The sequence below is a fragment of the Oncorhynchus clarkii genome, unplaced genomic scaffold, assembly GCF_045791955.1.
Source record: "Oncorhynchus clarkii lewisi isolate Uvic-CL-2024 unplaced genomic scaffold, UVic_Ocla_1.0 unplaced_contig_382_pilon_pilon, whole genome shotgun sequence".
In the NCBI taxonomy this organism is placed as follows: domain Eukaryota; kingdom Metazoa; phylum Chordata; class Actinopteri; order Salmoniformes; family Salmonidae; genus Oncorhynchus; species Oncorhynchus clarkii.
Genome location: NW_027258012.1, coordinates 48,170 through 65,208, shown reverse-complemented (window position 1 = coordinate 65,208; position 17,039 = coordinate 48,170). Strand labels below are relative to the sequence as shown.

General features: G+C 39.0%; 1 protein-coding gene across 1 annotated transcript; it reads right to left on the bottom strand.

Moving 5' to 3' along the window:
- Window positions 1–833: 833 nt before the first annotated feature.
- On the bottom strand, window positions 834–15,975 carry LOC139394500 (zinc finger protein ZFP2-like). The gene is made up of 3 exons (XM_071142573.1): window positions 15,739–15,975; window positions 6,275–6,422; window positions 834–2,679 (listed from the first exon to the last, which is right to left on the bottom strand). Exons 1-3 carry the CDS (start codon window positions 15,973–15,975, stop codon window positions 1,448–1,450), a joined length of 1,617 nt encoding a protein of 538 aa, XP_070998674.1. The 3' UTR covers window positions 834–1,447.
- Window positions 15,976–17,039: the final 1,064 nt, after the last annotated feature.

Genomic DNA, 17,039 nt, shown 5'->3' with positions numbered 1-17,039 from the left:
AAATAGAACCTGGACCAGCTCAGGTGAAACACCTTCCCACTAACGAGATGGACAAGCCAGCTCAGGTGTAACACATACTGACTAACGAGGTGGCACCAATCGGTGCGACCTACGTGCTAACGAGCTATACGGGCGAAAGTCCAACCTCAAAACATAAATGGAAAAACTGAAGACGAACACCTTCCCCCTTAAGAGAATGCTTACCACCAACATAAAACAACTTCAATTACACATTATAATCAACTACAATGCTTCACCGTCACCAGTATAAACATGGTGTCTACTGGCTGTCAACAATTAAAAACTTCTCGAACTCTCGTCCCCCTGGAACGAGCCCAAACAAAAATCATCTTCAATACGGAAAAACGAGCAGTCAAAATAAATTGTGATCCATGGCAACTCACTGGCTAAGCGCAAAACACAACACTTTTTGACTGCCCACCCTTGAGACAATCAACAACCAAGTTGTCCTTACCACAGACATGTCTGATTTCAAGAGGAAACTCCTGCAATATCCGTAGTAACTTTCCAACTCACTGCGGAGCTTCTCTCTCTTTTCAGGGTTCACTAGATAGGCATGTTGTTGGATCGGGGCCCAGTCCCCAATGTCATGCTCTAGTACATTTGGGTTGGCACATCTGAGAATGAACCCTGATATTCTATAAGAAGGGAAACAATGTCAACATAATTGTAGCCACAAAAATTGTCAGTTGGTTACATAAATAATAATGTATTTTATAAAACAAGCACCTTATAAACTAAGCACCAGAAACGCTGATGTTTTGACAAGTCGCAATAAATCACTGATATCGATTGGGGGGGGATAGTTTCAACAGCACGTACAACCTAACACACAAAAAAACACATGGAAAGTGGAGATACCTTTTACCTCACCAATTAGAGGACAACCTGCAGAAGACAGTCAGCTACATTTTAGAACAAATGAACACAACACTTATTTGTCATAACTCATCGATATCATGTTGAAATCAAGTATGCGAGAGGATGAGGTTGCACGTCCTGTTAAAACTAACAGCTCAAAACCCACACGGTATCTGGGAATAATGTGTACATCCCTGGTTAGAGGACCATTTGTAGAAAAAAAGCTCGCTACATTTTAAAGTGTTGCTTTTTGTTTCAAGTGTAACATGGTAAGTGTAACTCAACTCCTTTTTTGTTAGTCAATTTTTGTTAAATCACATAAATAGTACTCTTTCAATTCAGAGCCTGAATTTTTCCGTGAAGCTAATATCCCCATCAAGTTGAAATCAATAGAACAGGGGGCAAACATTTAGGGTTCGACATTGTGACATTATTAAAATACTCCTTCTACAATGTTAAAACATTGTACATTGTGACATAAATTCATTGATATCATGAAACAACTTCTTCATGTATGTATTTTCTGATGTTTGATCAGAGGTATTTTATCAAGATCACACACTGATCACAGCTGAGATTTCTCTCCTGTGTGTTTTTTCTGGTGTTTAGTCCGCTTGCTAGACGTAGTATAACTCTTCCCACATTGAGCACAGCTATAAGGTTTCTCTCCTGTGTGTGTTCTCTGGTGTTTAGTCCGCTTGCTAGACGTAGTATAACTCTTCCCACATTGAGCACAGCTATAAGGTTTCTCTCCTGTGTGTATTCTCTGATGTGATATCAGGCTGGTTGACTGAGAAAAACTCTTCCCACATTGAGTACAGATAAAAGGTTTCTCTCCTGTGTGTGTTTTCTGGTGTTCAGTCAGACTGCCAGATGTAGTAAACCTCTTCCCACATTCATTACAGCTATAAGGCTTCTCTCCTGTGTGTGTTCTATGGTGCACTGTCCGCTTGCTAGAAGTAGTAAAACTCTTCCCACATTGAACACAGCCATATGGCTTCTCTCCTGTATGTGTTCTCTGGTGTGATATAAGGCCGGTTGAATGAGTAAAACTCTTCCCACACTGAGTACAGCTATAAGGTTTCTCTCCTGTGTGTGTTCTCTGGTGTGATATCAGACCGGTTGAATGAGTAAAACTCTTCCCACATTGAGCACAGCTATAAGGTTTCTCTCCTGTGTGTGTTCTCTGATGTGATATCAGGCTGGTTGATTGAGTAAAACTCTTCCCACATTGAGTACAGATAAAAGGTTTCTCTCCTGTGTGTGCTCTCCGGTGTATAATCAGACTGCTAGATGTGACAAAACTCTTTCCACATTCATCACAGCTATAAGGTTTCTCTCCTGTGTGTGTTCTATAGTGTTGAGTCAGCTTGCTAGACATCGTAAAACTCTTCCCACATTGAGTACAGCTATAAGGTTTCTCTCCCGTGTGTATTCTCTGGTGTATAATCAGACTGCTAGATGTGACAAAACTCTTTCCACATTCATCACAGCTATAAGGTTTCTCTCCTGTGTGTGTTCTATAGTGTCGAGTCAGCTTGCTAGACATCGTAAAACTCTTCCCACATTGAGTACAGCTATAAGGTTTCTCTCCCGTGTGTATTCTCTGGTGTGCTTTTAAATGTCCTGAAGAAACAAAACTCTTCCCACAGTCAGAGCAGCAGTGAGTTCTCTTCCCTGTGGGTCTCTGCTGGTGTTTCTTGGGGTGTTTTGATCTGGAGAGACTCTTCTCTGCGTCATCAGCATCATGAGGTTGTTGAGGCTCCCCAGAGGATCCAAGATAGTCACTTCTCTCTCCTGCGTGAACAACAATATCAGGCAGATGGTTAAAGGCCCACAAAATGAGCAAGAATAGTCATATTTTGTGTTGTTTTCACATTAGCAGTAACTGATGATTCTAGGCTAGAAATGAGTTATTCAAGTTGAAATCCTACGCAGTGTGCCAGGTGACTTTTGGTCTCCAATAAAGGGGCCATTCTGTGCTAAAATTGCGGCATGACGTCGATGCACACGCAATTTGCTTGTAGAATCTCCTCCCTGCTAATGAGGAACCCGATTGTTATGGACGTAGTATAACTGCTAATGAGGAAACCACTAGTTATGGACGTAGTATATCTGCTAATGAGGAAACCACTAGTTATGGATGTAGTATATCTGGTCATGAGGAAACTACTAGTTATGGATGTAGTATATCTGCTAATGAGGAAACCACTAGTTATGGATGTAGTATATCTGCTAATGAGGAAACCACTAGTTATGGATGTAGTAGATCTGCTAATGAGGAAACCACTAGTTATGGATGTAGTATATCTGCCAGGAGCAAAAATGGTGAGCAAAGATTTTAGTTTTTCACAATGTATTCTGAATGTGAATGGGGGAAAACTCAGGGAAGTTACCTCCATTTCCAGGTTGCTTATGAGAGCATTTCACACTACTTTGGATTAGAATTGTAAGGCTCGTTTGAATGTCCTGCTTAAAATCATGTTTGTGTCGTCATCACAAATCAACCGCATTGTATTTAAAAAACACTTCAACCAGTAAAATGCTCTTTTTGCTAGATTTTCCATCAGCCTGACAACGAGGGTTTGAACACTAAGTGTTTGCCAAATTTGCCTATAACATCACCTAACAGAAGCATAGACCTACTGTAGGACCAATAACTTCACCTAACAACAACACAGACCTACAGTAGGACCCATGACTTACAACACAGACCTACTGTAGAACCCATAACTTACAACACAGACCTACTGTAGGACCCTTACAACAGACCGAGGACTATAAATCATTTAATATTTCAGGTGAAACATGGAAACTAAAATGTCTTTGTCATGACATTTCATAACCTGATCACCAGATAATTTTGTGAATAATCCCACTAGGCTACTCTGTAATGTGTTGTCATTCTAAATGTCCTGAATAAAGGAAAATATCTCTGTGTTTTGTACAATAGCCTATCCATCAAGGGACAGTTCTCTACACATTATTAACTCAGTGTCTCTGTGTGCAAACAGACTAACAAGCCCCTACTGTAAATCAAGCAGACAATAACACATTATAAACATCAATTTGTTAGGGATGTTGGATCCAACGTGGAGCACGGCATGACTGTCTTTACCAGAGTAATGAATGAAGAAGCACTTTGGTTGTTGTTGCATGTCGTGATGTTTGTTATTCAGAAAATGATTCCCAAGATCCGTATTGAAGTTGAAGTTCATCATATTACAAGCATAACGTTATGACTATAACTACTGTTCCCTGAAGGAGGGAAACTAGGTACAACATACTATTAAATCCGTGCCTCGCTGGAAGCCCCGCCTTCTACAGGTGATGAGTGAGGCTTGGATTTATTCCTTAAATTTAATACCGCTCTTCGCCGACCCAGGAAGGGGCGGGTTCAAACAGGTGTTGTACCTCGTTTCCCTCCTTCAGGAAAGAGTAATTATAGTCAGTTACATTTGGGGATGTCTGATAGTATTTCTGATTGTCTTAACGCTGCACCACCAATGAGTTGTGAAGCTTCTCAAAGTCATTTTTTCTTCACCTCAAACAGCAACAAAGTCTAATCAAAATCAATTGCGAATGACAATAGTTCCTCAAAGTATTTTCGTAAAATATTTCCAGCTCTCGCCCTTTCGATAACCACTCAGAATAAAAGGGAAAAATGTAATGCTCTGATCCAGTGGAAATGTCATACAATACCTGATTACTTCTTATCCCTTTCACAAATAGCCGACAACTGTGTCTGTCCAGAACTCACAGGAGCAGGAAACCGAGGGCCTAGAATATTTTATACAATGTTACAAACTTGCTATCACGAGATTCGGGCCAACCATGTTTAAAGTTAATTGTAGACAGGTCATGTGCAGCCAATGTGATTTATAGGATATTTATTTTCATCAGTATATTTTCAACCTGGGTTCAACTTTTTTTTGTGAATTTTGCCCCAATTTCGTTGCATCCAATTGTTAGTAGTTACTATCTTGTCTCATCGCTACAACTCCTGTACGGGCTCGGGAGAGACGAAGGTTGAAAGCCACGCGACCCCTGAAACACAACCCAACCAAGTCGCACTGCTTCTTAACACAGCGCACATCCAACCCGGAAGCCTGCCGCACCAATGTGTCGGAGGAAACATCGTCCGGGGTAGGCAGTCATTGTAAATAAGAATTTGTTCTTGACTGACTTGCCTAGTTAAATAAAGGTTACATTTAAATAAATAAAAAATATTATTTTATGACAAAACATTTTCTATGAATCTGTCAAGGCACCAACTTTGAGAAAGTTTTAAAATTAAGGTCTCAAACCAATTCATGAATGTAATTGAATATAGGTATGTTTCGCCTGAAAATAAATTGGCTAAATATTATACAATGACTTATCAACAGCTCTAACAATTTGACCCCTACAGGAAATCTACACTGGTAATTCTAGAATATACTATATAGCGTAGAAACCTGGTTAAACTATCATTATGACATCATGGATCAATTCTAGAATATACTATATAGCGTAGAAACCTGGGTAAACTATCATTATGACATCATGGATCAATTCTATAATATACTATATAGCCTAGAAACCTGGTTAAACTATCATTATGACATCATGGATCAATTCTAGAATATACTACATATCCTAGAAACCTGGTTAAACTATCATTATGACATCATGGATCAATTCTAGAATATACTATATAGCGTAGAAATCTGTTTAAAATGATCATTTTGACCTCATGGATGGCCAGTCTTTGTATTCATAGTGTATTTAATTCAGGGGGAGGCCCTGAGCTGAACTCAAACCTGGGTCCAGTGACTGTCAAGCCAACACCTTATAACTGTTACGCCAAGATGTACGGTTGCTACAATAGATTTCTCTATGCATTTGAGAGTGGTTACACTTCTCCTTACCCCATCCCTCAACTGTTTACCAAACCATGTCTCTGGGCAGCCATTTTCTTGATGTTTAAAAAACCCTCACAACTAATCTGCAGTTGTGACAATAACAAAGCTGTCATTCCACCACTGTTTTGGTAATAAGATGATGGATGGGACTGGAGAAATGTAACTACTCTCAAATTCATAGACAGACCTATGGATGCAAGGACTGACCATCCATGATATCAACATTATAGTTTCAACCATGTTGAGGCTATACAGTGTTGGTTTACATTGTTTCTAAACATTGGAATAAAAAAAGCTTATTTGGGGTTTTGATGGGGTACAACAGTTGAACTAAGCGGCATGTGTTATATTCCTCAATAATCAATAGTTATAAATGAATAATTTAAAAGTAACAAAATGGATGTAGCAATTGCAGATTTCTGCTTTAACACCAAACATCAGTTCAACAACTGCAGAGTTTGTGCCTCTGTTGTTAAGACAGTACTTACTAGTGTTAATCAGGGCCGGTTCATCGTTAGAACCATTGGATGCCTTAAGATGCGTTTGGGAAACCGGGCCCAGATATCCAGGTTCCTCCTCTTCTTTTGATGTAACAGTCATTTCCCACTCCTCCTCTTTCACTCCAAAAACGGAATCCTCCTCTTCTTTTACAGTAACATCCCCCACTTCTTTTACAGTAACATCCTCCTCTTCTTTTACAGTAACATCCTCCTCTTCTTTTACAGTAACATCCTCCTCCACTTTTAAAGTAACAACATCCTCCTCCTCTTTTAAAGTAACATCCTCCTCATCGTTCACTCTGAACGTGTCTTTCTCTTCTTCTTTCACAGTAACGGCCCCACCCTCTACTTCTTGTTGTACTGTGATATCCACCTCTTCCTTAGCAGCAGGAGTGTCTTCCTCTTCTTTCAAAGTAACAGCCTCACTCTCTACTTCTTGTTTTACTGTGATATCTTCCTCGTCTTTCACTCTGAACGCGTCCTCCTCTTCTTTCACAGTAAAGGCCCCACTCTCTACTTCTTGTTTTACTGTGATATCCACCTCTTCCTTAGCAGCAGGAGTGTCTTCCTCTTCTTTCACAGTAACAGCCTCACTCTCTACTTCTTGTTTTACTGTGATATCCACCTCTTCCTTAGCAGCAGGAGTGTCTTCCTCTTCTTTCAAAGTAACAGCCCCACTCTCTACTTCTTGTTTTACTGTGATATCTTCCTCGTCTTTCACTCTGAACGCGTCCTCCTCTTCTTTCACAGTAAAGGCCCCACTCTCTACTTCTTGATTTACTGTGATATCCTTCTCTTCATTAGAAGGAGAGTAGCTTAGTGACCACATGGTCGGAGATGTTAGCTAGCTAGGCTAATGCTAACTTAACCAGCCCGCTAGCTGACTAATAACAACACTCTAAATATGAAATTAAATCGGATAACTAACTAGACGACAGAAGTGGTTTTAAAAGACAGTGGCTAATAAACACTAAAGCGTCTAAAGAGCTTTATTGGTTCGGCTATTTGGTCTAGCAAGCTACCGAGGTTTCTGACAAACTGTTGCTGCTGTTGAAAGAAGCGTTCCGTCCACTAGATTATACGTCACACCAACAGCATAACCTTAAATTCCCAGACCGCCATCTGCTGACTGGAGTGGGTAACGCAGTTGAGTAAAATGTATATTTTATCTTCAGACAACAAGTTAAAGTGTAGGAAGCATGAGTTTTAACTCACCAGTGTAACAATACAGTGTGGTTAAAGACTTAGTAAGCTAGTTGTAGTCACGATATGGTACCTATAAGAACAAACAGTTATGTTTTTGCGTTATTACATATTTATTAACTTATTTTGTGACTCTTCCAAACTACCCACAATGCAGTATTTCTCAACGTCATATGGATGATATTCTCTGTGCTACTGAGTTTGTTTGCCAGTGTAACGAAGTTACATGTAAAAAATATTTGTATCCTCTATTTAGCTAGGCAATTCAGTTAAGAACAGTGCCTTAGACCGCTGCCCCGCTCGTGTGATAAAGGTGTGGGATTCTGGGTAATCCACAGCAGATTTATGGAGAACTTGAAAATTGAGTGGTCCTGGGATAGAAAGGTATAAAATTGACATTACATCATAAAATCCACGTTTTAAATCACACATTAGCAATTTATGTTTTAGTAACTACTGTTGTTGGTTTGGTGTCAAGTCAGCCTCTCTTTATATGTTATTTGCCAAATCTCTGTTTTCCTTGTGGGTTTTATGCTAAAGATCCCTCTTTCAAGTTGGTATCTAACTGGAAAATGCATCTTCTTTTAGTAGTGCTATTTTTACCCTGTCGACTACTGATCATTCATCCACACTGTGTGTCTCATCAATGCAGGTCATTTATAACAAATGTATAAAGTACATGTTTTATAAACTCATGAACACCAGCCAGTTTATCAGCCCGGTTTTGTTAGTTTAGGTGTATTATACTTCTTCGCCACCAGATGGGGACTTTGAGTAATATTTCAGGTTAATTTGATAATTTTTTGATACTAAAATGGATGACAGTTTATTCTGATGTAGTGAATATAAGACACATGGAAATAATGTATTTATTTTTATTATAGTAAATGAGGAATTAGTAGGAATTGTTAAATCCACTATACGATCACAATAACTTTGATAGACATTTCAACTGTTTTTTTTGTTAGTATATTACAGGGCAGATTAATGTAGAATTGCTGTGGGAGTGGTATTTATATCCCGTCACTACTGATCATTCATCCATACTGTGTGTGTCCCATCATTGCAGCTTTGGAAATAAATTAACTATCCATCCATTGCACCTTCCTGTGTTGACTCACTGATTTGAGAGACCAGGAAGGTCACACTAGCTCGATAGGTTGATATCGAGCTCAAGCTTCATCTCATATGAACTGTGTGGAACGCGTTAGCACGGTAGGCTCTGGTGCCTTCTTGCCGTGGGATCAAAACGACAGAGGAAATCAACCTGCTTGCTCCTTTTTGTTTTGTCAACTTTTCAATGGGGATGTTATGTTTGATACCGGAGCTACGAGGCACGCGTCCAAATCGCTCAGCAGTAAACTTCAAAGCAGTGTGCTGATTGATGCCTGTATCACTTTATCAGCAGCACGTCATCAATGACGTCTGAGGTTTCGTTTCATCGAACAACCACCTGATTGGTTTGGTATTGTGCTTGTTTGACACTGCAGGCGACTGCCAACTGACTGATTGGCCTCCATATTACTTCACACCTGACTTTGGCATTCTCCTGAATTCTGATTGGTTTAATGTAATAACTCCAAATATAGAACAGTAAGGTGTTACTTTGCATTGGGAAAATATTTTATTTATCTTTTTATAAACAATTACAAAACATACAAACGAGAACATCATACAAACATGAAGTACATCACACCTGCCCAGACCCACTAGAACACACCTCCATCTCCATTATCTACATCACACCTGCCCAGACCCACTAGAACACACCACCATCTCCATTAACTACATCACACCTGCCCAGACCCACTAGAACACACCTCCATCTCCATTATCTACATCACACCTTCCCAGACCCACTAGAACACACCTCCATCTCCATTAACTACATCACACCTGCCCAGACCCACTAGAACACACCTCCATCTCCATTAACTACATCACACCTGCCCAGACCCACTAGAACACACCTCCATCTCCATTAACTACATCACACCTGCCCAGACCCACTAGAGCACACCTCCATCTCCATTAACTACATCACACCTCCAACTGTCAGTTGGTTGCATGAATAACTATGATTACTAAATGTTACATAATTGTAAATATGAAAATCAAAACCAAATGTTCACCCCTTTGTTAATATGTATTGGCAATACTTCACTTAATGGTGAGGCATGGAATAATAAAACATGTATATTTTGTCAGGCTGAATGTTTGAAATATGAGGTGATTTGAGACATGCTTCTTCAGTAGTGGAATAAAGACAATTAGCACTTGAATGTTGTCAAGAAATACTGGAGTGATGTCAGATTGTTAATAAAATTGATTATAAACTAATTTATTATACTGCGTCCAGGCTGCAAGTTGAAATTAAGTTGTTTTCAAGTCATTGAAAAAAAAACGACCTGTAAAAGACATCTTAACTTTCACTTTCAACCGAACATATATTGGACTTCGGGCATCTTTTTAATGACATTTTGGGGTGTCCAAATCAATAACCAATATGCATTAACAGACATCTCAACTTTCACTTTCAACCGAACATATATTGGACTTCGGGCATCTTTTTAATGACATTTTGGGGTGTCCAAATCAATAACCAATATGCATTAACAGACATCTCAACTTTCACTTTCAACCGAACATATATATTGGACTTCGGGCATCTTTTTAATTACATTTTGGGGTGTCCAAATCAATAACCAATATGCATTAACAGACATCTCAACTTTCACTTTCAACCGAACATATATTGGACTTCGGGCATCTTTTTAATGACATTTTGGGGTGTCCAAATCAATAACCAATATGCATTAACAGTTTGAGAAATTGAAAAACATAAAATTTAAACAAACGTGCAACAATAATCATTTTACTTTTTAAAACAAGCTCCACAAGCACCAGAAACACTGTTGTTTTGACAGCAGCAATAAATCACTGATATCGATTAGAAATCAGGTTGTACATGATGTTGGAACTAAAACAACTAAAAAAACACCTGGAAATGGGAGATATATTTCACCTCACTGGTTAGAGGACAACCTGCAGAAGACAGTCAGCTACATGTTGGAGAAATGCATTTAAATTTAGGGGTCACTAAACAAATGAATGCAACACTTATTTGTCATCACTCATCAATATCACGTTGAAATCAATTGTGCGAAAGGAGGGAGATGAGGTTGCACGTCCTGTTAAAACTAACGCAGCAAAAACCACACAGAATCTGGGAATAATGTGTACATCCCTGGTTAGAGGACAACTTGTAGAAAACAGCTGGCTACATTTTGATTCAAGTGGGTGGTCAACGTGGTCAGTGTAACAACTCTTTTTGTCACTTTTTGTTAAATCTCATAAATAAAGGATTCTACATTGTGACATCATAGTACTCTTTCAATTCAGAGCCTAGATTTTTTCCCCTGAGGCTAAAATCCATTTAATGTTGAAATTAATAGAACAGGGGAGAAATATTTAGGGTTCTACATTGTGACCTCATTAAAATAATCCAACCATGTTAAAACATTCTACATTGTGACATCATTTCATTGATATCATGAAACAACTCCTTCATGTATTTTCTGATGTTTAATCAGAGATCTTTTATCAGAGTTCTTCTTCCCACATTGATCACAGCTATAAGGTTTCTCTCCTGTGTGCATTCTCTGGTGTAAAGTCAGATGGTCAGATCTAGTAAAACTCTTCCCACATTGATCACAGCTATAAGATTTCTCTCCTGTGTGTGTTCTCTGGTGTAAAGTCAGCTGGCCAGATGAAGTAAAACTCTTCCCACATTGATCGCAGCTATAAGGTTTCTCTCCTGTGTGTGTTCTCTTGTGTACAATGAGATAGCTAGATGAAGAAAAACTCTTCCCACATTGAGCACAGCCATATGGTTTGTCTCTTTTGTGTAATCTTTGATGTATTTTAAGTTTTACTGAAGAGTTTAATCTTTTACCATAGTCAGAGCAGCAGTGAGATTTCTCTCCTATGTGTACTCGCTGGTGTATTTTAAGTTCTGATGAAGATTTGCAACCTTTCCCACAGTTAGAGCAGAAGTGAGATTTCTTCCCTGTGGTTCTCTGCTGGTGTTTCTTGAGGAGTTCTGATCTGGAGAGACTTTTCTCTGCCTCATGATGTTGTTGAGGCTCCCCAGAGGATCCACGATAGTCACATCTCTCTCCTGTGTGAACAACAAGGTCAGACAGATGGTTAAAGGCCCACAACACCAGAACTCCACTGTTTATTTGAGGTAAAAGGTGATGCCCAGAGCATCCCCATGAAGTTGTACAACAATTGACGTCTGTTAAATTATTTTACAATTGTCTTAAGACAGTCAAAACCTAAGCAGTGTGGCAGACGACCTTTGGTCTCCAAAAAGGGCCCCTTTCTGTGTTTGCTAAAATTGCGGCATGAGGGCGACGCACACACAATTTGATTGCAGAAGCTCCTCCATGCTAATGAGGAAACCGATGTAGTATATCTGCCTGGAGCAAAAATGGTGAGCAGATTTTCTTTTTCACAATGTATTCTGAATATTACAGTGCAAGATCAGGATGCTACTGAAGGAAACTCACATTAAGCTCTGTGTCTATTCACTAATTCACCACCGTGGGGGAAAACTCAGGGGAGTTCTCATAGGCTGACAGCAAAAATAGCCTCCATTTACAGGTTGCTTATAAGTGCATTTCACACTACTTTTGGAATATAATTGTAAGGCTCGCTTGAATCTCCTGCTTAATATGTTTGTGTTATCGCAGCAGCGCCTCTTCAACCTCAGGAGGCTGAAGAAATTCGGCTTGTCACCAAAAGCACTCACAAACTTCTACAGATGCACAATCGAGAGCATCCTGGCGGGCTGTATCACCGCCTGGTATGGCAACTGCACCGCCCTCAACCGTAAGGCTCTCCAGAGGGTAGTGAGGTCTGCACAACGCGTCACCGGGGGCAAACTACCTGCCCTCCAGGACACCTACACCACCCGATGTCACAGGAAGGCCATAAAGATCATCAAGGACATCAACCACCCGAGCCACTGCCTGTTCACCCCGCTATCATCCAGAAGGCGAGGTCAGTACAGGTGCATCAAAGCTGGGACCGAGAGACTGAAAAACAGCTTCTATCTCAAGGCCATCAGACTGTTAAACAGCCACCACTAACACTGACACTGACTCAACTCCAGCCACTTTAATAATGGGAATTGATGGGAAATGACGTAAATATATCACTAGCCACTTTAAACAATGCTACCTTATATAAATGTTACTTACCCTACATTATTCATCTCATATGCATACGTATATACTGTACTCTATATCATCGACGGTATCCTTATGTAATACATGTATCACTAGCCACTTTATACTATACTATGCCACTTTGTTTACATACTCATCTCATTTGTACATACTGTACTCGATACCATCTACTGTATCTTGCCTATGCTGCTCTGTACCATCACTCATTCATATATCCTTATGTACATATTCTTTATCCCCTTACACTGTGTACAAGACAGTAGTTTTGGAATTGTTAGTTAGATTACTTGTTATTACTGCATTGTCGGAACTAGAAGCACAAGCATTTCGCTACACTCGCACTAACATCTGCTAACCATGTGTATGTGACAAATAAAATTTGATTTGATTTGATTTATCGTCGCAAATAAACTGCTTTATACTTATAAAACACTTCAACCAGTAAAATGCTCTTTAGCTAGCTTTGCCATCAGCCTGGCAATGAGGGTTTGTACATTAAGTGTTTATAACAAATTGGCCCATAACTTCACCTAACAATAACATAGACCTACTGTAGGACCCATAACTTCCCCGAACCACAATAACTACAGACATACTAGAGCACGTGTGTGTTGTACAATAGCCTATCCATCAAGGAACAGTTCTCCACAAATTATGAGCTAAGTATCTCTGTGTCCAAACAGACTAACAAGACCCTACTGTAAATCAAGTAGACAATAACAAATTATAAACATCAATTTGTTAGGGATGTTGAATCCAACGTGGAGCACGGCATAACTGTCTTTACCAGAGTAATGAATGAAGAAGCACTTTGGTTGTTGTTGCATGTTGTGATGTTTATCATTTGACTGTCATTCAGAAAATGATTTCCTGGACCAGCTGATGATAGTTGAACATGTGACTGTAACTAAACAGCTACAGAATTAAGAATTATGTGTAATTATTGAAGAACCACATTAATGACAGTATTGATTTGGGTGTTGTCAATAAAGTTAAGGTGACTCTCGGTTAGAATCATTGGATTTAGCAAACTCTGAAATGATTTAGGATCTGTGCCAATGAAAACTGTTTTCCCAGCGTAACATAAGGAGACACTAAATGTTACGTAGGTAGAGAGCATTTCAGAGATCTGAATACAAAAAACTGTCCGACAGCAAGATCCAGTATTTAAGTTCCTCATATGACAAGCTTAACGTTATGACTATAACTAATGTTCCCTCTACTTACTCAACATACCATGGGGAAATACAATCATTCCTCATGCCGACGCAAACGGATACTAAATGAAAAGGCCCATGGCAGACCACCCAGACCTGACCCAAACCACCCAGACCTGACCCCGCAAGATGAGTCAGTTTATTCATTGTCTTTTGTTTGAAACACTCCTGTCAATGTTGAGTAAGGACAAACTCCTAATTAGGCATATAGAAGTAGGGCGAGTCTACCTGGCCTGCGTACAAATGTAGGCCTATAAATGTGCCCACTTGGGGATGTCCGATAGTATTTCTGATTGTCTTAACGCACCACCACTAATGAGTTGTGGAGCTTCTCAAAGCAAATGTATCTTCACCTCAAACAGCAAGTAAACAAAGTCTAATCAAAATCAATTGCAAATGAGAATAGTTCCTCAAAGTATTTTTGTAAAATATTTCCAGCTCTCACCCTTTCGATAACCACTCGGCATAAAAGGGAAAAATGTAATGCTCTGATCCAGTGGAAATGTCATAAAAAACCTGATTACTTCTTATCCTTTTCACAAATAGCCGACAACTGTGTCTGTCCAGAACTCACTGGCACGGGAAACTGAGAGCCCAGAATATCTTATACAATGTTTCAAGTTCATTGTAGACAGGCCATGTGATTTATAGTATATTTATTTGCAATGCTTTTATTTGTTGGCTTTATGTAGACTATTTGTTTACATAGTTGGCAATGGCAATAAAAGTTACTTATAATTTTAATTTAGATAGAATGTAGATTAATCACAGACAATGATTTTGAGATACTATTATAAATCAAATGAAACTGTTCCAAGAAAATGTGCATGTAAAAATCATAACTGGCACGCAGATTGGTAGAAATTTACGAAGGCCACCAGGAGGAGGTGGTTCGGTTAGAGTCTTTTCTCTTCTGGTTAGACTATATTGATGTAATGGCATGAAAATAATCTGCCTGAATATTATACAATGACTTATCAACAGCTCTAACAATTTGACCTCCGCAGGAAATCTACACTGGTCATTCTAGAATATACTATATATCCTAGAAACCTGGTTAAACTATCATTATGACCTCATGGATGAATTCTAGAATATACTATATATCCTAGAAACCTGGTTAAACTATCATTATGACATCATAGATGAATTCTAGAATATATCCTAGAAACGTGGTTTAACTATTATTATAACATCATGGATGAATTCTAGAATATACTAACTATATAGCCTCGAAATTAAACTATAATTTTGACCTCATGGATGGCCAGTCTTTGTCCAAAAATAAAAATCTTTACACTCTCTTTGGATAATTCATTCCAATCATTTAAAAGTTAACAGCGGGTATTTTGCATGTACGTTTAAGTATTTTGATATGTTCACAAATCTACAAAACAGCCGTTTTGGGGTTCTGATGGGGTACAACAGTTGAACTAAGCTCACGAGGCATGTGTTATATTCTTCAAGAATCATTGGCTATAAATAAATAATTTAAAAGTAAAACAATGGATGTAGCATTGCAGATTTCCCCTTTAACACCAAACATCAGCCCAACAACTGCAGAGTTTGTGCCTCTGTTTTTAAGACTGTACTTACTAGTGTTAATCAGGGCCCGGTTTCTCAAAACCATCTTACGGCTAAGTTCATTGTTAGAACCATTGGACGCCTGAAGATGAATTTGGGAAACCGGGCCCAGATATCCAGTTTCCTCATCTTCTTCCTCCTCCTTTTTGGATGTGACAGTCACCTCCTCCTCCTCCTCTTTCACTCCAAAAACCGCATCCTCCTCCTTCTCTTCCTCTTCTTTTACTGTAACATCCTCCTCCTCTTTCACTCTGAACGTATCTTCCTCTTCTTTAACTGAGACGTCTTTCTCTTCTTCTTTCACCGTAACAGCCTCACCCTCTACTTGTTTTTCTATTGTAACTTCCTCCTCCTCTTTCACCAGAGCTTCTTTCTCCGTGCAGAAGACCACCTCTTCTTTATCAGGAGGAGAGCAGCTTAGTGAACTCATGGTCAGATATGTTAGCTAGGCTAATGCTAACTTAACCAGCCCGCTATCTGACTAATAACAACACCGTAAATATGAAATTAAATCGGATAACTAACTAGACGACAGTAGTGAGTTTAAAATACAGTGGCTAATAAACACGAAAGCGTCTAAAGCGGTTTATTGGTTCGTCTATCAAGCTACGGAGGTGTCTGACTAACTGTTGCTGCTGTTGAAAGAAGCGTTCCGTCCACTAGATTATACGTCACACCAGCAGCATTGCCTTAAATTCCCAGACCGCCATCTGCTGACTGGAGTGGGTAACGCAGTTGAGTAAAATGTATATTTTATCTTCAGATAACAAGTTAAAGTGTAGGAAGCATGAGTTTTTACTCACCAGTGTAACAATACAGTGTGGTTAAAGACTTAGTAAGCTAGTTGTAATCACTTTATGGTTACCTATAAGGACAAACAGTTATGTTTTTGCGTTATTACATATTTATTAACTTATTTCGGGCAATCTTCTAAACTACCCACAATGCACTAATATCCCAACCTTATATGGATGATCAACTCTGTGCTACCGAGTTTGTATGCCAGTGTAACGACCGAGGTAAAGACAGTTTGAAGTTGGATATTAGAGAGATATTCGTGCTTTTTAACCTCAATAGCTTTCAAACCACTTGAGCCACAGACTCCAAATAAGTGTCATGATGTTGGAAATATTGCGTACAACATTGCACAGTTCTTATTTTCACGATTTGGACATTAATTATCTTTCCAAAGCTAATAAACATGTGGAAATGTGAGCAATATTTTGTATTCCTTGTTGAATTAGTTAGGGAGCGTAAACAAAGTACAAACTTTTTTTACATTCAAATTTCAATAGGTCCTTGGTCATGTGATCTACTGACTTCAAACAAGGTTCAGAATGTCCACTGACTACACTTCTATATTGCACAAACTTTAGTTTGTCCATTTTCATCTCAAAAGGTTTTACATAAAAAATAAAAAAAATAAAAAAATTCAATAGCTCCTTGGTCGTGTGACCTATTGTCTGCTGACTACCCTTCCATATTGCACAGTCT

Coding starts and splice junctions, on each gene's coding strand:
- LOC139394500 (XM_071142573.1), bottom strand. CDS start 15,975: ATGAGTTCACTAAGCTGCTCTCCTCCTGATAAAGAAGAGGTGGTCTTC. Junction 6,423..15,738: donor AAGAGAAGGAGGAGGATGCG/GTTTTTGGAGTG, acceptor AAAGAAGAGGAG/GATTCCGTTTTTGGAGTGAA. Junction 2,680..6,274: donor ACCGGCCCTGATTAACACTA/GTAAGTACTGTC, acceptor TTGTTCACGCAG/GAGAGAGAAGTGACTATCTT.